The 26,391-nt window shown below is 40.1% G+C and overlaps 1 protein-coding gene across 1 annotated transcript in view; it reads right to left on the reverse strand.

The window, feature by feature from the left end:
- Positions 1–23,989, reverse strand: part of LOC102221433 (xenotropic and polytropic retrovirus receptor 1 homolog) — a 78,357-nt gene extending 54,368 nt beyond the window's left edge. The window contains exon 1 of the mRNA XM_023334917.1: positions 23,525–23,989. Coding sequence (XP_023190685.1) covers positions 23,525–23,593 — 69 coding nt within the window. The 5' untranslated portion in view covers positions 23,594–23,989. The remainder of the gene's footprint in view (positions 1–23,524) is intronic.
- Between the last annotated feature and the right edge of the window lie 2,402 nt (positions 23,990–26,391).

A 26,391-nucleotide genomic window follows, 5' to 3' on the forward strand; every position in this document is an offset into this window, starting at 1 on the left:
CTTGCTGTAGATAGGAATGTCTTTCTTTTGTATATACTGTATATGTGTATGTGTGTGTGTGGGCAGGGGTGGGCGTGTGTGTGTGTGTGTGTGTGTGAACATGTGTGTGTCCTAAGACAATTAGGGCTGAAACGATTCCTCGAGTGATTCGAGTACCTCAATTATTAAAATTCCTCGAGGAAAATGTATCTGCCTCGAAGCTTCGTTAAGTTATATTTTATTATTTAGCGCACCGTGTTCCGGCCGGGTTATTACTTGCGTTGCCCAGCGCTCTCACTTCCGCCTAAGTTGTTGACAAAAGCTAAGTGTTAGCAGCATAACGTCCAATTTTCAAGTTCGGCCCGGGAGGAATTTATTGATCCATGATACTGTCCAAGTTTTTGTCGTTTTTCAGGGGTTCAATAAGCATCCTTAAAATGACTGGCACGATGCCTGGAGCTTTTCTCCTCCTGGAGCTGCTGGTTCAGAGCGAACGGCGAGGACGAGCACGGCGGGATTATTTATACAGGTGAGCAGATAGACTGAACACTGCGGGCGGCTGTGCTTTAGATGCGTATCTTTACAGACAAACCGGAAAATAAATTTCCTATCATCCCGGTTGCCACTAATGGGTGGCGTTACACACTTGGTAGATGAGTTTCTGTGTGTGACGAATGCAGGAGTCAAATCCCCGTCGCTAACATGAACACAAAAGCTATAAATGTCTGGGCAAGATGAGAGTTCATCTATTGCATTGACTGGAGATGAATACATAAACCAAAAGCTGGAGTATAGACATTTTTTGTAAGCCTATTTGTGAGCCTGCCTCTTTATTATTAAATTGAATATGATTTCAGATTTTTGTATTTTTTTTCTTCAGGTTAACGTAGAAAGTGAGCCATTATTGCTGCTGTTATGTTAGATTTACTGATGTTTTTTTAAATCCGATTACTCGATCAGTCGTAAGAATAATCAATAGATTAGTGGATTACTAAAATATTCGTTTAGAACAACCCTAAAGACAACGCTCCAGGAGTCTGTTTCTACAGAGCAATGAAAGAAAAGAAATAAAACAAAAAAATCAGAGAACCGAGAAACCATAGGGACAAACAACGTGTAATAATAACCACAACATCTATGAAAAGAACAGTGCTAGTTATTACAAGATGTATTTAGTGGCAACTGCAGCCCAACTAAAAATACCTGAATTTAAACACCTCTGTTTGTTTTTGTGCACATGGGTGTGTCTGTGGATGCATCCCCTTTATCTAATTCTGAAGTTCTCTTTTTAGCTTGAGCAACCCGTCTTCAATACAACTATGCATTTAGTAAGCATGTAGTTAGGGTTAGGGTTACCATTAGTGTTCAAATGCAATTGAAAAGGTGTCGAGTTGGTAGTAAGTGTGGATCGACACACCCCAGACAATGGAATGGTAGATGAAATTACCTTCTACATTTCTGTATTTTCTTGTAATAATATTTTTTTAAAAAAACGTAAAAATTGCAAAAAAAAATTTAATCAGTGTCAGAATCCTACTCATGCATTTCAGTTCTTCTGATTATGTCATTCTTGCTTTCACTGTTTCCACATACAGTAGATGGAGCCACATTTGATACTGATAGTTAGTCAATGTGTAATTTGTTGTGAATAGGGTGTGAAGAGAGCAGTCACTGAGTCACAGTAAGGATGGAGAGGACAACAGGACAGCCACTGTCTTTTGTCCTCTCTTGGTTGATGGGCAGATAGTAGAGTGGTCAGTCAGTGTTTCAAAAAGTCAGACAGGCTGAAGACTACAACAAAGTCACTGTTCACCACTAGGTCAGCCAGATAAGTAGCCAAGCAGGACAAACATGCCTCTGTCCCCAGCAGTAAAGCAAGGAAGGCCATCATATAGCCCACATAGCAGGTCTCAAGTCAAGCTCACTCTCTTTCTTAGAAGAGGGAAACAGCAGAAGGCTTCAGGGGAATACATCGAGGGAGGAGGAAGTACTTTTCTTCATTAATGCGGACATGGGTACATGGGGCCTCCGCCCAGTGGGACATGCCCGGAACGCCTCACAAGGGAGGCGTCCAGGAGGCATCCTAACCCTAAGATGCCCGAGCCACCTCAACTGGCTTCTCTCTATGTGAAGGAGCAGCGGCTCTACTCTGAGTCCCTCCTGGAGGACCGAGCTTCTCACCCTATCTCTAAGGGAAAGCCCAGACACCCTACAAAGAAAACCCATTTCGGCCATATTAAACTTCTTAAAAACTGATAAAACTGTATGTAGCAATAAAACAAAACAATTTTCCTTTTCAGGCAGGCAGTAATATTCTGAAATTTAAATAAAGTATTAACAGTACTCCAACAAAACAGAATGCAGTTTAAGTTCTAGATTATCTCGAGTGATCAGTAGTTAGATTTGCACCCAGAGTGACTCTCTCCCTGCAAGCACTAACAGCTGGCTGTGTGTTGGTGTGTTTTGTATTGGGCCTGATGTCTAATCAATCAATCAAATTTTATTTGTATAGCACATTTCAGCAACAAGGCATTTCAAAGTGCTTTACATCATAACAAACACAAAATCATGCAACATAGAATCAACAAATAAAAACATTACATTAAGTCAAGAGCCATCATTAAATTCATAATTGCTTATGTTTCTAATCCAATTCTAAACAGGTGGGTTTTTAGTCTAGATTTAAAAGAAGTCAGTGTTTCAGCTGTTTTACAGTTTTCTGGAAGTTTGTTCCAAATTTGTGGTGCATAGAAACTGAAAGCTGCTTCTCCTCGTTTGGTTCTGGTTCTGGGGATGCAGAGCAGACCAGAACCAGAACCTGAGAGGTCTGGAAGGTTGATACAACAACAGCAGATCTTTAATGTATTGTGGTGCTAAGCTGTTCAGTGATTTATAAATTAACAGGATTTTAAAGTCTGTTCTTTGAGCTACAGGGAGCCAGTGGAGGGACTGGAGAACTGGGTGATGTGCTCTATCTTCCTGGTTTTAGTGAGAACACCAGCAGCAGCATTATGGATCAGCTGCAGCTGGAGGATTGATTGACAGACCTGTGAAGATGCTGCTGAGGTAATCAATGTGACTAAAGATAAACGCATGGATGAGTTTCTCTAGATCTGGCTGAGACATTAGTCCTTTAATCCTGGAAATGTTCTTCAGGTGATAGAAGGTCGACTTTGTAACTGTCTTTATGTGGCTCTGGAGGGTCAGGTCAGAGTCCATCACTACTCCCAGGTTTCGGGCCTGATCGCTGGTTTTAGTAAGCAGCACACCGGACAGTGCATGCTTTCATTTCATTCGACAGTAACCTGTGGTGGCACAGTCCTTCATCCACCAGCCTTGCATTGTGCTGACATAAGCACTAAAACCACAACCTTTGCAGCAAACCATAGAGGCATAGGCTTTCCCACACTTTTTATTATGCCCACAGAATGCCTGTGTGTTTCATTGGGCTGGCTCAGCACATGCTAATATGCAAGTTTCCAAAACAAAGCACACATAGCTAAGCAGGAAGAAGGGCAGCACTCGTTATCCCCACAGATTACCCTACTTCTTACCTTTCCCCCTCCATTCTTTCCTTGTTCCCTCTCCAGTGCACACTCTGTTTCTATAGGCTTCCCTGAACACTCCTGCTACACCTTTGTCCAGACTCAAACCCACAGCTCTACAATACTTTTCCCAACTTATTTTATCTTTCTGGTATTCTTGATTCCTTATTAAGAGCATATTTGTAAAATTACTGATATCTATGCACCTTACCCACTCTTTTCTGCGTGCTTTCTTACCTCTAATCTTTATAACACACTTCTCCTCTTTTTCCCCCTCTCCCTTCAAATCCAGGCAAACACACATCTCGACACGAAACTGTTAAAAGGATTATGTGAGTCATAACTGGATTATATTTGGATTTGTGTCTTCCAGAAGCCTTAGATCTTTATGCTGTTCCCATTTCTGCTGGTGGTGGTTCTCCCAATTCTATGTAATGCACAAAGCTAAAGCAGCAAAAAAGGCAACGTGAAGTAAGGTTCAGATTTTAAATATTATCTGCAATGAGGATGCAGTAAGAGAGAAATATGGCTCCAGAAATTCTAAAATATATATAGTTTGGGATATATTTTGACTGAAGATGGTAATTTCATACTTTGCAATGTTGAAATGACAAACTAAAAGGTAAACCAGAATCCTTATCTTGTAGTAACATCTAATTCACTGTTATTTATGTATGTGGAAAATACAAACAACAATATCTTGACATTTAACACCAAAATATTAAATGCCTTAAAATGTCTATATACATTTTACCAATTACCAATTTTAATAATTACCAAGATGCCTTAAATTATCTATTTTTTGGCTTTGTGCTTTTAGTGACCCTTACTTTAGATCTTCACATGTTGGATTCCACATATTAAACTACACTTTTAGCATGTTTTCAAACAACGTCACAGGTAGATAATTGGCATTTTTTCTTGTTTTCTGGAGAGAAGGGAGGGATGTCCAGAAAAACAGTCAAAACACTATCTATACCCCAAGAACTTTGGGGTATAGATATTATTAGCAACTTTGAGTTGCTAATAATAATAATAAAACATATAAATGGCATATTAAATAAAATTTAAATAAAAATTGAAAGCCTCCTTTCTGAGGTAAATGTCAAAATTAGCTTCGTACACAGACTAATAAATTTGAAAATAAAATAACATAACAACTATGAATAAATCATTAAATAAACTATGAATAAACCATTCAGGCCTTGGAGTAACAAGAAAAGGTGCATAGAAAACTTATTTATTGCTCATTTTGCGACACACTGATCTACTCTGATGCAGCCAAGCCAGATACCTGGCATCTTTTCTTGGATGCCAGTTCATCAATGTCGGGGCTCAGAGTTTGAGCTGAGGAAACCTTCATTATCGAACAAAGGTGTTCGTCAGTCAGACGTCTCCTGTGAGACTTTTTCATCATCTTCACTGAGGAGAAAAGTTGCTCACATACATATGTAAACAGATATTCTGTCTCCCACCTGTCCAGAAAAGTTCTATTTTCTGTCTTTCTTTTTGCCATTGTTTGGTAGGGTAACACAGTGACAGCTGTAGTTTGAGGTCGCAGTGTGGTTTGGGGAGAGGCCCGGGGATGCGGGGTGCGCCGGGGCTTTCACCCAAGGAGTGCACAAGAAGACGGACCACCACCTTCCTAATACATCCATGTCCGCTACCATAAGTGCTACTGACACAGAGGAGGAGGCGTGTCTGCCTCTGTCCTGATTGACACGCCAAAAAAACAGCAGAGCATTATGGGATTTGTAGTATAAGCGGTGAATGCAGCGTCACAGCGTTGCCACCGTATAATACCGGCGGGCCGGCTCTAATATTAATTTGAAATTGCCTCGTCGGGCCAAATATAATTACACTGCGGGCCAAATTTGGCCCGCGGGCCAGAGTTTGACACCTATGGTCTAGTGCTCCTCTGATCCAGAGATCTGGTCTTTGTCCCGCCCCCGCAGCCAATGAACCAATCAATAGCTTACTCCAAACCGGCCCGGTCTGGCCGGCCCGATTGGAACCACAACTCTCGGGGTTCCAGAGAACAGGGTGGTACTGGGCTGGAAGTGCTAATGCAAAAACGATCAAGCCGGGTCGACCTGGGTCCAGCTGTGCAGTGCAAAAGGGGCTTAAGTGTCGTTATGACAAAAAATGTGATGTTTATTACCGGTTACCTTCGTGGTGCTGACTAACGTGGTTCCCATCCATCAGTTTCATTCAACTGGATATGAGGTGGGCTGCAGTCCATGATTCATTTCTTGCATTATTCCAGACTTCTTTTTGATTTTGGAAATGTAATAAATTGTATTCCACCCTCTATATATTCTGGATGACTGCTGTCGGAATGCATGTCACCAGTGACAACTTGGACCGTGATTATCTATTATTTTCCTCAAAATCTGACTGCAGCGTGTTTTCTATGATATATATACTGTCAATATTGTCGGAGTACTGTACTTGGAACGCTGATTGGTCAGTTGCTGACAAGTGCCCTGGAATGATTAGGGGAGGATTGCTCTACGTCAGCATGGGGGCGAAGCCGGCACCATGTCAATTGACTTTGATCAAAAATTCTGCATAGATCAATCCTCAGTGAAGACTGAGGGTTGATGTAAATATCCATACATGTCAGCCTCTGTCCAGTTTGAGTGAAAGGAGGCACGTGTGATCTGTGGTGAGGTAAACTTCAGACATCAAGCAGCAACAGCGCCCGAGGCAAGGCGCAGAGGCACCAGCGTTGTGATTGATCTGTGCTCCTGGCTTTGTGGGTTTATACATCAACTCTAAACTAGAGTTGTGAAGATGGATCAACCACTGATCATAATCGGCCGATTTCCATGAAAAAGTGTATGACCGGTAATCGCCGATCACCAAAATCGATCACATTGATCTCACTTCGCAGCCTGCGTGGCAGCTGATCTCCTCTTTCCTTCACACTGCGCAAGCGCGCAGAAACAAATCCTGCCATGTGGAACTATAACGCTCTTAGGGTTAATAGGGACGTTTGCGTGTTGCGGCGTAAAATTACTTCGGGGGTGAAGCACGTCACAATGCATCAACACAGCCAATCTAATATGGCATTTAAAAAAACAAGGACTATATGGAGTTTGGCTGCATCGAAGCTCTCTGCTGGAAAAAAAGGACATCCATCGCAGCCAGATAGCAGGTAAAGCAGCACTCACTCGGATTAGCATCATGGTTAGAAAGCTAAACAAATAACCCAAAACATAATTCAAGTCTTCGAGCTGGCGAGCTAGTTCTGCTCTGGCTGTCGGACCGCCGCTACGCGCTACTGGTAGTAATATCATGTATCATGTATCATGTAACTTAAAAAAAAAAGATTTGATATGTATTAAAATATGTCTAACTTAGGTGAATTTATTGCCAGATAATTTTTTCATTTTGCCAGATAAGTTGGCATAACATAGTATCATTTGTCTAAAGCGAAAAATTAACAGCCATTCCAGGCAATGGGCAGTGATCGGTTATCAGCAGAGATCGGCTTCACAGATGATTGGTATCGGATTCGGCAGCAAAAAACCTGATCAGAGCATCCCTATTATAAACCCATCTTTTAGGAATAATTCTACTCACCTGGTGAAACGCTCAGCGCAACACAGACGCTGGCAGTCTGGCTTATTAAAAAAAAAGTGGGCTGCTTAATTTTTTGATTAATCGTTATTTTTCTAAAAAACAAAAACAAGCAATGCTTAGCCTGGCGGGTCACCACGTTTATAATATACTGGGGGAAATCCTGAAATAGCCTTCATTTTTTGTGACTTGTCAATGTTTTCAGGACAAAGTCCTTTTAATGACCTCTAATTTGCCCTCTCAAGGTTACTCCATTACTTTATCCCTTTCTATGGTGCCTAGCAATTCGCTGCTGAGAAATAAAGTTCAAGTCTCAATGGTTCCATCCTTTAGTCATCTGTGCTAAAACATCAAGCTACTAAGCTCATGCTGCCACCTTAGGCCAATGGGACGTCAACATTTTAAAGGCCTGTGTTTTTACCCTTTGTTCCCTTTTTGGAGAACTGATTCCTTGAGTTTTGCTGACAAGGACTGTGCCTGCAAGTCAAAACAGTATTGTTGGTTCACCCTTATTTTGCTGTCTTCTTCTCTTTTCCTCACTATACCTGAAACCAGCTTAAATCAGCAACCAACTTCACATGACATGTGGCTGCTGTGCTCTAGCATTACTGAAAATCCAATGACCTCAACAGCAAAACTTTACTAAGCAAAAAACATGTCGAATATCATTTGGTGAATAAAAGAGCTACGCCACACACATATACAGTATACACACAAGCATATACTGTATATATATATACATAAATATATACATATATATGTGTATAATGAATTATATAATATATATATATATATATATATATATATATATATATGTGTGTGTGTGTGAGAGACGCCGAATGTATTAGTTTATTTATTTATTGTACTGTTCATGTGTATTATAGTTCACAGGTACCCCACCCAATTTGTTTTGTTTATTATAATAAGTTCATTCATCTTTCATTGTAGCTTGATAACTTAGTAACTGATATTTCCTTTATGTCATTGAATGCGACTGTTTTTGATGTGTGTTCCTGGAACGTTGGGTTGCAGTGCTCGGTTTCCGTTCTTCTGGGGAGAGTTAGGCACCGAGTATGTCAAGCTGTATTTTTGTATAAAGGTAAATAAAACCTTTTTTTTAATTTGCAAAGACAACTCCGGATGTCATCTGTGTCTGAGCCGAGCAACATATACTGTATATATATATATATATATATATATATATATATATATATATATATATATATATACAGTACAGACCAAAAGTTTGGACACACCTTTCTAATTCATAGGGTTTTCTTTATTTTCATGACTATAAGGCAAGAAATCCCACTTATTAACCTGACAGGGCACACCTATGAAGTGAAAACCATTTCAGGTGACTACCTCTTGAAGCTCATCAAGAAAATGCAGAGTGTGTGCAAAGCAGTAATCACAGCAAAAGGTTGCTACTTTGAAGAAACTAGAATATAAGGGGTATTTTCAGTTGTTTTACACTTTTTTGTTTAGTTCCTTATTTCCACATGTGTTATTCATAGTTTTGATGCCTTCAGTGTGAATCTACAGTGTCAATAGTCATGAAAATAAAGGAAACTCATTGAATTAAAAGGTGTGTCCAAACTTTTGGTCTGTACTGTATATATATATATATATATATATATATATATACTGTATATATACACACACACATACACGTATGTATGTATGTATGTATATATATACGCCCCCAGGTTCGCCACCAACCACATCGTGAAGTTCGCGGACGACACAACGGTGGTGGGCCTCATCAGAGACGACAACGACCTGGACTACAGAGAGGAGGTGGAGCAGCTGGTGGACTGGTGCAGAGACAACAGCCTGATCCTGAACGTTGACAAGACGAAGGAGATGATCGTCGACTTCAGGAAGAACCGGCCCAGCCACGCTCCACTGCTCATCAACAGCTCAGCTGTGGAGGTGGTCAGCAGCACCAAATTCCTGGGGGTGCACATCACTAACGACCTCACCTGGACTGTGAACACCACGTCTCTGGTCAAGAGGGCACAGAAACGCTTGTATTTCCTGCGGAGGATGAGAAGAGCACACTTGCCCCCGCCCATCCTCAAGACGTTCTACAGAAGCACCATAGAGAGCATTCTGACCAGCTGCCTCTCTGTGTGGTGTGGAGGCTGCAGCGCCTCCGACTGGAAGAACGTGAGGAGAGCGGTGCGGACAGCAGAGAGGATCATCGGGGCCCCCCTTCCCTCCATTCAGGACATTTCATCCCAGTGCTGCGTGTCCTGAGGCCGAAACATCGTCAGTGACCCCTCACACCCCCACCATGGACTGTTCTCCCTGCTGCCCTCTGGAAAGAGGTTCCGCAGCATCCGGTGCAGGTCCACCAGGTTCCAAAACAGCTATTTCCCACTTGCCATCAGACTGCTGAACTCTTAACTGGACTGCACTCAAAAACTGGTCTCCACTTCATACCATGCACATGTACAGAGCTAAATAACTTCTATTTTACTGTCATTCCTGCACTTTATATTTTATATTCATATTTATATTCATATTTTATACTGTATTTTATTTTATTCTGGAGTAACCTCATAACATTGGAACCTCAAAACACCATATGCAACGAAATTTCGTTCTGTATACACCCTGTGCATGCAAAATGACAATAAAGTCAGTCTAAGTTTAAGTCTCTCTCTCTATATATATATATATATATATATATGGCTAAAACAGATCCCAGGAGCAACATCAGACATCTCAGTCCAGAAATGTGCAGTTGTAGGCACAGCCAAGATACTGCACAGATCCTCAAGTTCCCAGGCCTCTGGACCCGAGCACAGAGGATGAGAGACCACCCGCGGAGGGTAAGAAGGGAATTATTTTAATGCATGCATACATACACACATACATACAACTTTGAAGATCTTATCAATAGCAAAAAACATGCATTATATTTCAATGTATTTCTGCAAATTCAAGGTTATGATGATAGTGTTGCATCCTAGGCTGAACTGAGTGCTATTTTAGTTTTGTCAGAGTTTTGTTTTTTTAGTATTAAGTACTAATAGCCAGAAGACTACTTAGCTTTATAAACTTAAATGTTTAAACCTTTTGTTTTTACCTCCTTTTTTTTATTTGTAGATAATATCTGCTATTGAAGAACCATCATTTTTCCAGAACCTTTTAGGCTGCTGTATAGAAAAATAAAAGATGAAAAAAATAAAATATCTGAAATAATTGATTGCCCATGAACAGAGAGGTGTTCATAGAGAAATACTTTCTGTGGTTGCTCCAAGAAGAGCATTAACTCACGACAGCCCTCAGAATTAACCCTGCCTATTGACATTATGTTTTTTCCATGTTGCACTTTATGTAATGCGTTATGCGCTCTGCTTTTCTGTCATCACATCCTCGCCTTCATAGGACATCAGTCATTGGGGCCTGCCATGCAAAGCAATGGCAGGAACCTATTACTATTGTCGGAGAAAGTGTTTCTTTCTTCTTCTTTATTTTTCTTCCGTAACCGTTAATGCGGCTCGTACCGCTGGGTGCACACCTACAAATGAGGTATCAAAACGTGCAGAAAATTCACGCCATTCCAGCTATTACTTTTGGTGGGATTTGGGCTTAACGTGGCGACATAATTCGCAAAAAACTACGAAAAAAAACCCATTATAAGTCAATGGGAAAAATCCTAGAAATACCCTATTTTTGAGGATTTTCTGTGTCGTCACAATTTCACCTAGAAATGCCATTCAAATTTCATTTTGTAGATACGTCTGTGATCTCTTCGAAAGTGAAGACGGCTCGTCGATACCAGTTACGGTTTGTCCACAATTTGCCTCTAAGCGACCCAAAGTTTCTCATTTTTCCTAAAGTTAGAGTGCGTCTCTGGCTGCTTAGAGTGAGAGATGAAGACAACTTTTTCAGCCCAAATCATTTTTGAAATCGCCATCACGCCCACAAATATCGCACGATTAGTATCAAAATCGGTCCTGACATTGATACGCCTGTCTGCTCCGGTAAAATGTTTTCGAAATTTATCTAGACCGTACGGTTTTCTGTCACGGTGCTTCAGAGCAAAGTCATGCGACAGGATTTTCTGAGGCTGTCTGAGGCTCTCTCCCATGTATTTGAATAGAATTTCAGATCTGGGCACAACATTTCTTTCTCTCATCGCTGTAAATGCTCTGAGTGAGGTACAGATATGAATCTCGGGACTATCGCAGAAGACACATTGACCTCTCATACGCTCGAAACGCTTTTCGAATATGTATTACGGTTCCCGAACACGAAGGATTTGTTTCCAATGCTTTTTTTCAGTAAAACGTGTAGGCTCAAACACACAATGGTGTGTTTGAGCATGTATGACTCACAGCTCACACCTGCTGAGACCATTATTTACCATGGCAACGGAACTCAAGAGGCTATTGGCTGGTGGTCAGGACTACAAATTCGCATCGCTGTAGTTCTATCTATCCTCAGTTGAAACAGATCAGGACTGAGAACTGGCCTTTAGAACTACTTGCTGCTTTGGGCTGTATATAACTGATTTAACTCAGTAACTGTTACACATGGGATTAGTTTGGAACTTTAAAATTAAGCATATTGAAAATTTCAAAATAAAAGCCCTGAATATTTTTACATGACGTAATTGCTCTTTTTGGCTTTATTTTACTTTTCCATCCAAAGCACTGTTACACATGGGATTAGTTCGGAACTTTAAAATTAAGCATGCTGAAAATTTCAAAATAAAAGCCTTGAATATTTTACATGACGTAATTGCTCTTTTTGGCCGTATATGACTTTTTCATCCAAAGCAATGTTACACATGGGATTAGTTCGGAACTTTAAAATGGAGCATAATAATAATTTCAAAATAAAAGCCTTGAATATTTTTACATCAGCTAATTGCTGTTTTTGGCTTTATGTGACTTTTTCATCCAAAGCACTGTTACACGTGGTATTAGTTTGGCCCTCTGAAATGAAGCATACTGAAAATTTCAAAATAAAAGCCTTGCATATTTTTACATCATGTAATTGCTTTTTTTGGCCGTATATGACTTTTTCATACAAAGCACTGTTACACATGGGATTAGTTTGGAACTTTAAAATGGAGCATAATAATTTCAAAATAAAAGCCTTGAATATTTTTACATCATGTAATTGCTCTTTTTGGCTTTATTTGACTTTTTCATCAATTTCAAAATAAAAGCCTTGAATATTTTTACATGACGTAATGAAGCATACTGAAAATTTCAAAATAAAAGCCTTGCATATTTTTACATGACGTAATTGCTCTTTTTGGCTTTATTTGACTTTTTCATCCAAAGCACTCTTACACGTGGTATTAGTTCAGAACTTTAAAATAAAGCATACTGCAAATTTCAAAATAAAAGCCTTTAATATTTTTACATCAGCTACTTGTGTTTTGAGCATTATATAACTATTTTAACCCAAGGACTATTACACATGGGATTAGTTTGGCCCTTTGAAATGAAGTTTAACAAAACTTCCAAAAATAAAAGCCTTGAATATTTTTACATCATGTAATTGCTCTTTTTGGCTTTATTTGACTTTTTCATCAATTTCAAAATAAAAGCCTTGAATATTTTTACATGACGTAATTGCTCTTTTTGGCTTTATTTGACTTTTTCATCCAAAGCACTCTTACACGTGGTATTAGTTCGGAACTTTAAAATGAAGCATACTGAAAATTTCAAAATAAAAGCCTTGAATATTTTTACATCAGCTACTTGTGTTTTGAGCATTATATAACTATTTTCACCCAAGGACTATTACGCATGGGATTAGTTTGTCCCTTTGAAATGAAGTTTAACAAAACTTCCAAAATAAAAGCCTTGACAACATTTTAAATCGTACCGAATGGTGCACGTCCACCTCGCTTAACGTTCTTGCGGTTCTCCGCGTGCCACTGATTACGTCGCGGCGTTCTTTAGCGTCGATGCCGATTTGTAGCGACGACGCCGTGCCCAAACCCCACGGGCGCGCCTCGGCAGGCCCCGGCTAAATTTCTTCCGAAATTTTCTAGTTTTTGAATGAGAAGCTGATGCTGCGCTACTGTGCAACAGCTCAGGTGAATGAGTATTAAGAGGATAACTTAAGGAGCTTGTTGAGTCTTTATATTTCAAAACAGAACCGCATAAAGTCCATGTTGCATCCCACACCCGACTATGTTTGACTGTTTCTCTTTCCTGAACTGCTATGAGACTGCCATCTTTATTCCTGTCAAAGTTTTTCTACTCCAAACCTAAAACTCCCCCATACTGTGTGCATTCTGTGAGCAGTTGCAGCATAGCAGAGAGAAAGGGTGAGGGTGTGAGCAGCATTTACGTGAGCATAATTGACAGCGCTAAGACCCTCCTCCAGGGTTGATTGGTTGTTTCTGGCATTTCAGTGTAGTTGTTCAGATAACAGCAGGTCCATAAGGGAGAAGGCAAAGGAGCTCAATTCTTATACTAATTATGTCTCATACTGTCATAACATATTGACAGTTTCATGAAATATGTAAAATGCAATGAAATGACATCAAACTTATATATCGCCTTATTTGGGCGCTCAAAGATGCTTGACATGAAAACAGTCATTTCCATTCATAAATACATCCACATGCTGATGGTGGTGAGCTTCTGGACAATAGCCACGACTGCCCTGGGGCAGGTTGACATGCTGCAGAGCTACCAGACCATCTGAACATCACCACTGGCGGTGGAAGTGTCTTGCCCAAGGACACAACAACAGAAGCAGGAGAAGTGGGAAACCAACCAGCAACACACAGATTGCAGGGCAAACGCATCACCACCACCAAAATATAGTTTTTTATAAAAAACTTTTTTATATATATATAAAAGTTACATACTGCTGCTTTAGGAGTTCTATTTAGTAGAGTGAAGAGGATATAAATCCACCCCACATCTTAGTCCTTTCTCCACTGAACTTTATACTTGACATGATATAGTCAGGCCAGTGTGGTTGTCCTGGCAACTCCCACTTCCAATGCTGTAATGTTTGTAAAAGTTGTCTGCATGCCTATGTGCTGGATTTTCTAAATCTGTTCCCATCAAAGTGACAGGAACAACTAAATTTAATGATCTGGATGGGAGACCAAATACTTCTGACAATAATACAGAGTCAAATATTGTTTGTACCCAAACTGTCCTTTGCGGCTGTGATACTACATACAAGCCTTCCTCTTCCTGTAGCAGCTTCCAAGATGAAGATTGTTGTATTTAGGATGTCGGCACGGTGTGTTCATGGATTTAAAACAGATGGGGATTTTAGAGTTTCTGACAGTCCTTCACCATTTAGGGATGGTCAAGCTAAAAATCAGTTGACTACTCACTAACTGAATTGATGCAATTTCTATAGGATTTTATTTTCTGATACTTTAATAAAAATGGCTCTGTTTGGATGAACTATGCATGGGTTTAGTTACAGAAAACCTACCACTAAATATCAGCAAAAAAAGTATGATTTTTATCAAACTAAAACTCTGTATTGTCAATACTGCTTTTCATTTCCTTTCACATGCATTGCTATAAGCTTCAGAATGGTGAACAGAAAACAAGAGAGACTGTTTTATTACAGCCCTGGTAAAATTTTCAACAAAATATTAAGGAATCTAACACTAACATCTAATCAGCAAAGCTGTCTCAGCAGACAGTCTGGTGAGTCAGTTCAGATGACCATCAAGCATTCCTATTTTTAAAGTTAATGTCTGAGAGTCATGTGAGATACACGTCTACTTTAATAAAACTGTTTACATCACATTTTTATAAGCACACTCTCCAATGGTGCCATGTTCTGGACTAAACCAGAGTAGATTTCTGTAGTTCAAACACAGAAAAACAAAGGGTAGAACACCCATAGTTAGAGTTCAGCACAGTTACAATGAATTCAATGAACAGTTAACATCCCAGGAAAAATAGAGACAAAGAAACAATGTTTCTGCATGCATTCCTTTATGACAGCCCTGGCTTCACCTTGTGAATCAAACAGTCCTGCAGTATGTCTAACCAAGCATAGCTGCAACAAGAACACACAGGAGACATGCAACGGCCCCAAGGAGCACAGCTTTGAAAAGCTCACAGGCCCAGTTCTCCACAGCTTCAAGAGACTCAGAGTGAACACACAGAAGGCTAGAATTACAGCTGAGTGCAACAACATCCTACATCTGGTTTGTCTCCAAACACAGCAGGGAATGGACAAACAGACTGGGTGAAACCTCAGAGGAGAGGAGCTTCACAAAAGCAGAAACGATGGGAATGCTTCTGATTTCCACAGCTACAAACAGGCCTACCCCCGGGTGTTGACCTCAATGTTGCACAGCGCCTGGCCCACAGCAGGACGCCTGCATCTTCACGATAATAAAGCGATTAATTGTTTCAAACATTATTGCAATAAACAATAATATTGTCTGATGACCATTTTAAACTGATGTGATGGTAATGACATAATAATGCAAGCACATCCTGCCAAAATAAACACACTTTATTTTCAAAAGAACGCTCAACACTGGAAAACTAAATATACAAAACAACCAAAAATAAAATAGACTCTGAGTCTCTGTTAACAAAAAATGCACTTCAATAAAAAATAAAGACAACATGAAACCAAAGTGCAAATAAAAACTACATTCAACCACAAGAGTAGAGTTTATGAAGTCTGTATACTATATTGCCTTTCAATAATTATTAGATTTAGATAGAGAAGATAGTTCTATCCAACTACCTGATGCAATAGTTCACGCTAAGGAAAATGAGGAATGGAGGGGTCAGTGGAGAGCACTAGAGCTGAGCCTTTTTTCATCCAGTGTCATCAATAGAAAGAGAAAAAGGCAGGAAGAAACGATAAAGTCGATCAATTAAAATGAGGTCGATAATTTTCATTTATCATGCAATTAATTGAGTTATTGTTTATCGTGACAGGCCTATTAATAACATGTATTCATATGAATAACCTCTTCAGATTTTCATCATCCACCACAAGCTTCTTGTTAGGAGTTTATGTCATAGTGTAACAGAAAGTGGGTGCATTGCTAAGATAGAGGAAATTGATACAAGTTTCTTTTTTTTTATTATTTGAAAAATTGTGTTACTGCATTTGTACTTAGTCTGAGTCAATAGTTTTCTGTTTCTTGATGTTCTAAAAACATATAAAATATCACTTATATTAAGAGATCTAAGGCACTCTGATCTAACATGGACTTAAGACAAAGGCAGTAGACTTTGTTATTTCTCCCAGAGGACCTTTCCACTAGAAGACACAACTGTTTATGCCTTTTTGACTCTCCAGAGCCAAGCTAAGATGAAATGTATTCTAAAAATGTGCTAGGCTGCTGAAGTTCCTCATAATAACTATGGAAAAAGACCGTTGGCTGCATGCCTAATGTGACTGTGCTGCAAAAAGCACAGAAGCAAATAACATGTCAAGACTGGAAATAGACAGGAATTATACTAACATGAATAAACCATGTAAGAAATAAACTACATAGAGGGAGAATGTGGTGTTTGAAGTGACTCATTGCTAAATATCTCTAATGATGTGAGAGACTGTTAGAAATGGATTGGCTCACCGAAAGAATGTGCTGCAGTCGCACTGAGAAAAAAACTGTTTCTACTTTGCAGAACACTGCAATCACTGCAGCGTTCAGGCAGACCACCCTGAGGTGGATACATGACACCTGCACTGCAATGCTGCTTAATGTAATTCAATAGGGTATTTATACACATACATATTGAACTATGATTCTTAAAATGATCGGCCTTAATATTGTATAACACTCAGAAAGACACGAGTCCTGTTTTGGTAAGGGAAGACATGAACAAAACTGATTGACAGGTCAGTCCTTTCAGGATGTTGCAATGTAGTGGTTCAGCTTTCAAGAGACATTTTGAAGCAGAAAGTTAAATTAGAAGAAGGCTAAGGGGACTGGTCAAAATTTAGATGAGTTGCAATGATTGGTCAGAAAAGAAGGAAGCATAAGAAATGCTATGGTGATTGGTCAAATTTGAGGAAAGGCTGAGATGACTGATGTTATTGCAAGTCCAAGCAAGATCTGCGTATAATGAGGGAATTTGCATTGATAGTTGTAACTGCAACATCATGGAGGGACTGATATGTTTTCAACCAAAACAAGCCTCCAGATCAGCCATATTTACCCTCAATCGTAAGAGCAAATATTGCAAAATTCCTTACAAATATTTCTGAAGCGTTACTTCAAAATCAGTGCCTTTGATAGAAAAAAAGACAAAAAAAGTGTGAAATAATGGAGAGATTGACTATAGGTAAGAGAAGTACTACTGATAGTAACCTCAAAGAGCAATCATAAAAAAAAATCTAAACTATCGTTTTCTGCTAACACACCTGCCAAATTTTGCTTGTACACAGACAATTTAGAAAATGACATGGAACAATGTGGGAAAAATCTGTAGTTCTTCAAGGTACAATCAATATAAAACAATATATTACAGTTCAATACAGAAACCATTACAAGCTTCTTCCAAAAAAGGAGAATAATAATGATAAATAAAAACATTTTTAATCTAAAAGGAACATAATAATTTACACAATTAACTAACTACTGAACTGTGAATTACTATGTTGTCTCAAAAGAAGAAAAGATATGGGAAAATCTTTAATTGAAATATTACTTTATATTATATATACAAGAATATCCCCACAACTATCCATGAACTGTAGGATCTCAGCTATTAAAGTCCACATCAGGTGTGCTCATCAAAGGCAGAGAAAAATGAAAAAATGCTATTGGAAATTTAATGTAAGTCACTTGATATACAACAGGCCACCAAATTTTTCACCAAACAGTCCTTTGTAGGCGTGCACCGATTGCAGTTTTCTGGCCAATCACTGATTACTGATCTATTACAAATCCTGACCTGCCGATTCCAATTTTGGCTGATACCAATTGTTTTTGTCTAAAATGTTGCTAAATGTAACAAGAAAGTTGATGAGTTGCCAAAAGCAAAAGTGAGATGACTATTGTTACCTGGACCTGATCAGGGGCCGGTCTGCTAGTCAAACCTCTCTCACAGCAGAGCAGAAGAAAATAACAGTTGATTTAAATACCTTTGCCGACGTAGATAAAATCGGTGGTTAAGATCGGCTCCACGTGTAAAAATCGGCCGATCACAGATTTCCTAAAATTAGGGAAATCGGCACCAATATGGCTGGCCGATATATTGGTGTGATTGTACCGTATTTTCCGCACTATAAGGTGCACCTAAAAACCTTCAATTTTCTCAAAAGCCGAGAGTGCGCCTTATAATCTGGTGCGCCTTATATGTGGACCAATATTGAGCCACAACAGGTCTCGCAACTACGGTAAGCAGCCGCCGACTTCATTTTCCCCCGTAGAAGAAGAAGCGGCGGTGCACGCTGGGTTTTGTGTAAAGACCCCAAAATGGCTCCTATTAAGAGACACGCTTATGACGCAGAGTTTAAACTCAAGGCGATCAGTCACACGGTATCAATGGTGCGGAAGTGGATATATATTGTGATTGCACTAACGTTTGATTTACCGTAACAGTATCAGACTGTTTTTTATGTGTTTATTGAATCGAGGAAAAGTTCCCCTCCACTATATGTTATGCCTTGCTGTTGTTAAAAGATAAACTGTGTCACGAAAATACCACGTCACTGACTTTACCTCGGGGAAAATAATAAAACAGCTGTTTATTCATTTTGGGAATGAACAGAGTTGTCAGAACGCTGGTTTGTAATCTATTAATAAAGTTTGACTGACCTATCTGACTATTTTGTTGACATTCCCTTTAGCGCAGTTCCATCTAATGGATGCATGACATAACCCCAGCCTCTACTGTAGCGTCTATTCTATGCGCCTTATAATGCGGTGCGCCTTATATATGAAAAAAGTTTTTAAAATAGGCCATTCATTGAAGGTGCGCCTTATAATGTGGTGCGCCTTATAGTGCGGAAAATATGATAGTATCAATATAAGGACTGAAATTTGATAAGTTAAATGAGCATGTGATGTGCTGATAGAGGCATGATAGGGGGCAGCATATCTAGCAGCACAGTGTGCTATTGCTTCAGGGCATCTTATGAACTCATTCAATAAGGAGAGAAATTAAACTGAAGAAAATAAACTGTGCTTCATAACTTTGGTTTGGAAATCCCAGTTGAGCTCTCACAAACCAGGTCAAACCCAGCAGCAATCCATGATTCTCAGCAGCTACAGGCCACAGGACAGGGAGCTAACAGCACCATCTATATTTCCCAGCAGCCTCTCAGTGAAAAGCTAAAGCTTTGGAATGTCCCACAGCTAAAAACATGCAGCCTTAACTGCTGCATTTTAACATACAGTTATCTGAAACTGATGTAAACACCTGGCAGCTGTAGAGTCAGAGTAACCTTTTAACTGGACCCATCTGGCTTTTCTGACTGAAAGTTAAATGAAGTCTGAAGTGGCCCAGCCAGAGTCTCCACTAGAATCAATAACAGAATGTGTGGAAACAGCTCCAGACTGTGGTTATGGTTCTGAGGCCTCATAACCTCAAACACTTGGAGCTCATTGCAAAAGATGATTGATCAAAATACCAATGGAGACGCGCTAAAAGTTGGTCAGCAAGGATAACAACATATTCAAGCATTCCACTGATCATTAATTTGGTAAATAACTTTCAAAGTGCAATTTTCTTTTTTTTTTTTAAATAAGAAAATATTTCAATATAATATCTCTTTGGGAGTTATCCGCCTCATTTCCAAACTTCTTCACTGAATTAAATATGATTTAAATCTCTATGAATATTGGGCATAACTGTATTATTAAAGCTAGCTGTAATATTATATTCTATTTTCTCATCACTTCTCTTAATTGATATGGTCTCAGTCTAAAAAAATGTTAGAAGTATGGACTACAATAGTTTCTGGCATTTCTTAGGATTTCATGATAGAAATACAATAATTCTGCACAGTCCTTCAGGCCATCAGTAGACCACTTCATAAAGCACAAACACTGCTCTAAATTTTAACCAACCCACCATCAAAAAAGGACCAATACGCTACAATATTTACATCAGCACACTATAATTACAGCTAATCATATTTTGAAACATTAACTCAGCATCTGCAGTACCTCAGGTAGATGTTGTGGTTGTAACTGTACGTTGACTAATCTTAATGGACAATGTTTTTTCTCCACTGAATCTTTAGCTACATTCCTATTTGAAAGTAATAACTACTGTTATTTACCTCTCAAAGCCATGTTGACTACATAGTGTTCAGTCACAAGATGCATTGTTGAATTGTATGCATTTAGAATCAATTGCAGCAAGCTCAGCTCACTGCATGCTTTATCCTGCAAATCTGCCAACAGTAACTGTGTGAAAATGGTATTTGTTGTCAGAAGCAGGTTTGGTTTCTATTTCATGTTTCTCTATCACAGAACACCAGTCTAGTCCATTCTGAACCTGAGCAGTGGGTGTTTGCAGAGATGGAGATCTACTTAAGTTAACAAGGGAAACTTCTTCTTTGGCACTGATCAGTCCTAGTCTCTGAAAAACTGTTTGTACAAAGAGCAAAGAGATGTTAGTTAATAAAACGGTTCTCATCCTATCATCTATGCTTCTATTGCTTCATGTTCTTAAACTGTCTTTTGACTGCAAATATAATTGCACTTAGCAAACATTTCATTCCAAAAATTCTTGGACTACCACAAACGGAGAGAGATTCCAGCAGCTGATGACCCTGCAGATACGGAACTAACACCAGAAAACACAATACCAGTAATTACAATCCATCATCTCTGGATGAGAGCTGATGACAGCTGAACAACCACTAGTGTTTTTGTGGGATTTTTGTACCATTAAGTACACTGTGTCCTAAAATGACAATTCTCCACCCAAAGAAAAAAAAAGAAAATCACAATAGCAAAATTATTCAAAACTCAACGTAGCTATAAAATACGGTATTTTCGAACTATAAGCCGCTACTTTTTTCCCACGCTTTGTACCATGCGACTTGTAGGCCGGTGCGGCTTTTCTGTGGATTTTTCTTCAACCACCAGGGGGCTCTTTAGCAAGAAGTGAATCATTGGAAGTCAAAATTGGAAATCAAAGAAGAAAGTGCTGATTTTCATTTAGAACAAGCACATATTAACAGCAGGTACGAAGGAGAAATTTCTTCGAACTGACAGCCTCTCATCATGGAAACCACACAAACAAGTTCATATGATGCAGCTTTTCAGTTGAAGGCTATGGCTCTGGTAGTACAGGAGGGAAATAGAGCCGCTGAATGTAAACTCAGCGTGAACGAATCCATGGTTCGGTATTGGAAATGGAGGACTGCGTCCTTAACAGCAGATTTATTAAGAACGCTGCCCTCCGCTGCGTCCTTGTGGAAAACCGAGAGCGGCAGAGATACCAGCGGCTTTTAGCTCAGTGCGGCTTATATATGTATGCTTCCAGCTTTAAAAGACATTTTTTTAAAAAACTTTGTGAGTGCGGCTTATAGTGAGGTGCGCTCCATCTACCTTATTGCTGGGAGGCTAAATTGTAAAACGATTATGGGTCTTACTTCCGGTGCCCACCGGAAGTAGCAGTATTTCACTGTAGGGGGTTTTGCCAATCTATATTCATGATAGAAGTTATACCTCTCTTTTCGGTTATAATACAATATTTCATTAAACTTGTTCACGGACACACCGTCTGCTATCAGAGAGCTGCTCAGTACAGAGGATAGTAATTGTGAGTTTAATCACGGGGAGCCACAGGAACACGATCATTACGTTTTGTTACGGAATGACCGTGAATTAGCAGCGCTGCTAGCAGCTCGTTTCTCTGAAGAACTGACAGTAATAAAGAAGAGAAAAGCAGAGAAGCTGGTCAGAGATCTGAGCTGCTGTTCTGCGCAGACAGTGTAAAACACCAGAACTACATAATATTGGCTTGGTGTGATGTGAATTTTATTTTTCGCTTGTATTTAAAAAATAATAAAGTTCATGATCTGAGTCTTTATCATTATGCCAGGAACATTTTTATAAGACAAAATAAAATATCTGGGTTTATTTAATCCATCACAACCAGAACCTCGAGGTTCTCCGGTGCTGAGTGTCGCTGCAAATCAGCGGAGAAATGACTGCAGCTGCTGCGCTCCAGACCGTAATATGGAGAATCTCCCCTGGACCAGAACTGGACTGAATCACACATTGACCTGTTATAGAGAGCAACTTGCCACTGGAAAGTGTCTGCCCTTTCGGAGCTCGGTAACTGTTGTGCTGTTCGTGGCTGTACTTTAATAATCAGACCAAGTTTAATCAGTGGCAGCAACAGGCGTGTCTTGAACGGCTCCCAAAATAAAAGCGGTAGTTTTCATCGCCCACCGACAGATAAGGAAACAATAAGAATTTGGCTAAAAATTCTAAACCTGAACATAGAACCCAAAATGCTTTATTTACTGAATGCTTGGTCATTTGTAGCAAAAGATGCATCTGGAGCTGAAAAATCATTCCAACATCAAAAGCTCAGGCCTTTCTGCTGGACTGAACATCAAGAAAGTTATAAAGTATAGGGCTGATCTGGTGACTAATTTGGCTTTTTTCCTTTTTTGAGTCTTTGTACTCCAGTTAACCATCGATTACTCAATTAGTTCAAGATTCATCACATTAATCGTTTCAGCTCCAATTCAATTACGTTTTTTACCACTGAAATTTTGACATTAACTTTATTTATTTAGCTGCAAACTAGATACAAGCAACAGATCTGTTTAGTAAATGACTAGTTACCTAGTTAAAAACCAGTTCAAATGATTAAGGTACAGTGTCGTGGCTGGGTTTCGGTTTACTGTAAGAACATACTTTCTAGAAATCTTTCATTTTATTTACACACCGAGCCATGTGAGGCTTGTGGACAAGTTGGGGCAAAGTAAAGGCAGGAGGTTCGCTGTCGTCCAAATGGTACTAATGGGTCAAAGGTTGCAGATGGAGTTATCAGCACCTCTGTGTCCTGATGTTTAAACAGCAGCAGCATGATCGACAGCTGCCTCAGCTGTTTCAGTACTGAGCCGGGGTCAACGGGCGCAAAGATTAACTCAACTAATACACGCCGAGTCAGCCGGACATCTTGTTGTCCCATAAACGCATTCCAGTCGGCCAGATACGGCACACAAACGCAAACAACCCTCAGCCGGTTCTATGGAGGCACGGAGGAACCTGCGGAGCAACAAAACAACCCCATCTGACTAGTTTGCTAGCTAACACCGAGCTGTTGTCTCATTATCTACTCAAGCACTTCCTCTCTTCCTGTTGTTTCATTGTAGGGGAGCAGCCCTAATGGTAGCCATGTTCCACTACCCGTTCTAAAATTCAATAAATGGCATAAAGCTAAACAGGCATCCAGATCTCCACTGATCTAACTAGGCTAACCTTTAAGCTCACTCACCTCATACTGGATGTACTGTTTCCTCCACTCCGGCGTGATGTGAGCTGAGAGATGCTCTGTGAATTTCATTTTGACAGCCTGCTGTTTCTCCCCCTCTGCTGCTTTTACTGACAGAAATCAGCTGGTTGTGCTCGACAGCAGAGCTCGCGCTGTGCTACTGAACTGACTGCGTCCCACACAGGCTACAGCACGAGCGGCGGCGGCGGCGGCTGCTGCGGTCAGAGATGCCCTTTTTGTCTTCTCTCTATCCCCGCTCACAACACATTTTTGTCCTTTTTTTTTTTTTACCTCTAAACGATGTGTCTGTTGAGTCACACTTTAAGGTGAACACTGCGTTAATTTTGCTGGAAGTGCAGCATCAATGTCGTTAACACAGCACTGTGGCTCTGATAAACAAGCTGACAGTGTTAGTGTTAGCTAAGTCCTGCTACCCCCTTCTCTTTCTCTCTGACGCTCGTCCATCCTCTGCCTCTCTCCACCTCCTCTGCCCTGCTGCCTTCAGGTGCAGTGGGGAAATTAGCTAACAACAACCTGTCGGTGGATATCTCCTTTTCGGTGCCAAATTCAATGTATGGCAGAAGAAATGCTTGGACAGGTTTAATTGAATTTGCTCAGGTAAATTTAACTTTGCATAGTTGTTCTTTTTTTTGTTCCTATGTTAGAAACACATAGTCTTTGGAAGTATTGTTTGCTCTACGTATTTAATCAGTTAAAATTCTGGCAACGTTTACGGATTATCTCTCCTGAATGTAGAGTTGTTCTGCTAGTCCTAAACGTGTTTTTAAAATATCGTGATATTTCCTTTGAGTATTCCGAGGTTACGCGAACACAATGAAAGTGACGTCGCCCAGAGACTTTTGGGAAAAAAAATGACGTAGATGTAGATCGTTTCTCTTGTGAGGTGGGAAATGCATGTGGAAACTTTCCACTGCATATTGTATGTGCCTGCGCCTCTCTGCGGCCAAAATAACCAAATAAAACCTAGAAACGAAACAACCACGCTCAGTAATTGTTTAAACTATGGAAGCCCCTTTCCGATACTCTGATTTTATTTATATATATATATATATATATATATATATATATATATATATATATATATATATATATAGAGAGAGAGAGAGAGAGAGAGAGAGAGAGAGCTCAAAAAATAAAGGGAACTTGTAAACAACACAATATAACTCCAATTAAATCAAATTTCTGTGAAATCAAACTGTCCACTTAGGAAGCAGCACTGATTGACAATCAATTTCACATGCTGTTGTGCAAATGGGATAAACAACATGGGGAAATGATTGGCAATTAGCAAGACACACTCAATAAAGAAGTGGTTCTGCAGGTGGAGACCACACACCACTTCTCAGTACCTATGCTTTCTGGCTGATGTTTTGCTCAGTTTTGAATGTTGGTGGTGCTTTCACACTCGTGGTAGCATGAGACGGACTCCACAACCCACACAAGTGGCTCAGGTAGTGCAGCTCATCCAGGATGGCACATCAATGTGAGCTGTGGCAAGAAGGATTGTGTGTCTGTCAATGTAGTGTCCAGAGGCTGGAGGCGCTACCAGGAGACAGGCCAGTACACCAGGAGATGTAGATGAGGCCGTAGGAGGGAAACAACCCAGCAGCAGGACCGCTACCTCCGCCTTTGTGCAAGAAGGAACAGGAGGAGCACTGCCAGAGCCCTGCAAAATGACCTCCAGCAGGCCACAAATGTGCATGTGTCTGCACAAACGATTAGAAACCGACTCCATGAGGATGGTATGAGGGCCCGACGTCCACAGATGGGGGTTGTGCTCACAGCCCAACACCGTGCAGGACACTTGGCAATTGCCAGAGAACACCAGGATTGGCAAATTCACCACTGGCGCCCTGTACTCCTCACAGATGAAAGCAGGTTCACACTGAGCATGTGACAGACGTGACAGAGTCTGGAGACACCGTGGAGAGCGGTCTGCTGCCTGCAACATCCTTCAGCATGACCGGTTTGGCAGTGGGTCAGTAATGGTGTGGGGTGGCATTTCTTTGGAGGGCCGCACAGCCCTCCATGTGCTCACCAGAGGTAGCCTGACTGCCATTAGGTACCGAGATGAGATCCTCAGACCCCTTGTGAGACCATATGCTGGTGCGGTTGGCCCTGGGTTCCTCCTAATGCAGGACAATGCTAGACCTCATGTGGCTGGAGTGTGTCAGCAGTTCCTGCAAGATGAAGGCATTGAAGCTATGGACTGGCCCGCTCATTCACCAGACCTGAATCCGATTGAGGAGATCCCTCAAGAGACCATCTGCCACCTCATCAGGAGCATGCCCAGGTGTTGGAGGGAGGTCAAACAGGCACGTGGAGGCCACACACACACAATACTGAGCCTCATTTTGACTTGTTTTAAGGACATTACATCAGCGTTGGATCAGCTTGTAGTGTGTTTTCCACTTTAATTTTGTGTATAACTCCAAATTCAGGCCTCCATTGGTTAATAAATTTGATTTCCATTGATGATTTTTGAGTGATTTTGTTGTCAGCACATTCAACTTTGTACAGAACAAAGTATTCAATGAGAATACTTCATTCATTCAGATCTAGGATGTGTTATTTGAGTCTTTCCTTTATTTTTTTGAACAGTGTATATATATGGTGCCTTGTGAAAGTATTCGGCCCCCTTGAACATTTCTACCTTTCGTGCTTTTCAGGCTTCAAACATAAAGATCTAAAATTTTTATTATTTTGTGACAAATCAACATCAAGTGGGACGCAATCTTGAGGTGGAACGAAATTTATTGGCTATTTTAATCTTTAACAAATGAAAAACTGCAAAGTGGGGCTTGCAATATCATTGGGCCCCTTTACTGTCAAGCAAACTCACTCCAGAA

This window comes from Xiphophorus maculatus, chromosome 6 (assembly GCF_002775205.1).
Source record: "Xiphophorus maculatus strain JP 163 A chromosome 6, X_maculatus-5.0-male, whole genome shotgun sequence".
In the NCBI taxonomy this organism is placed as follows: Eukaryota; Metazoa; Chordata; class Actinopteri; order Cyprinodontiformes; family Poeciliidae; genus Xiphophorus; species Xiphophorus maculatus.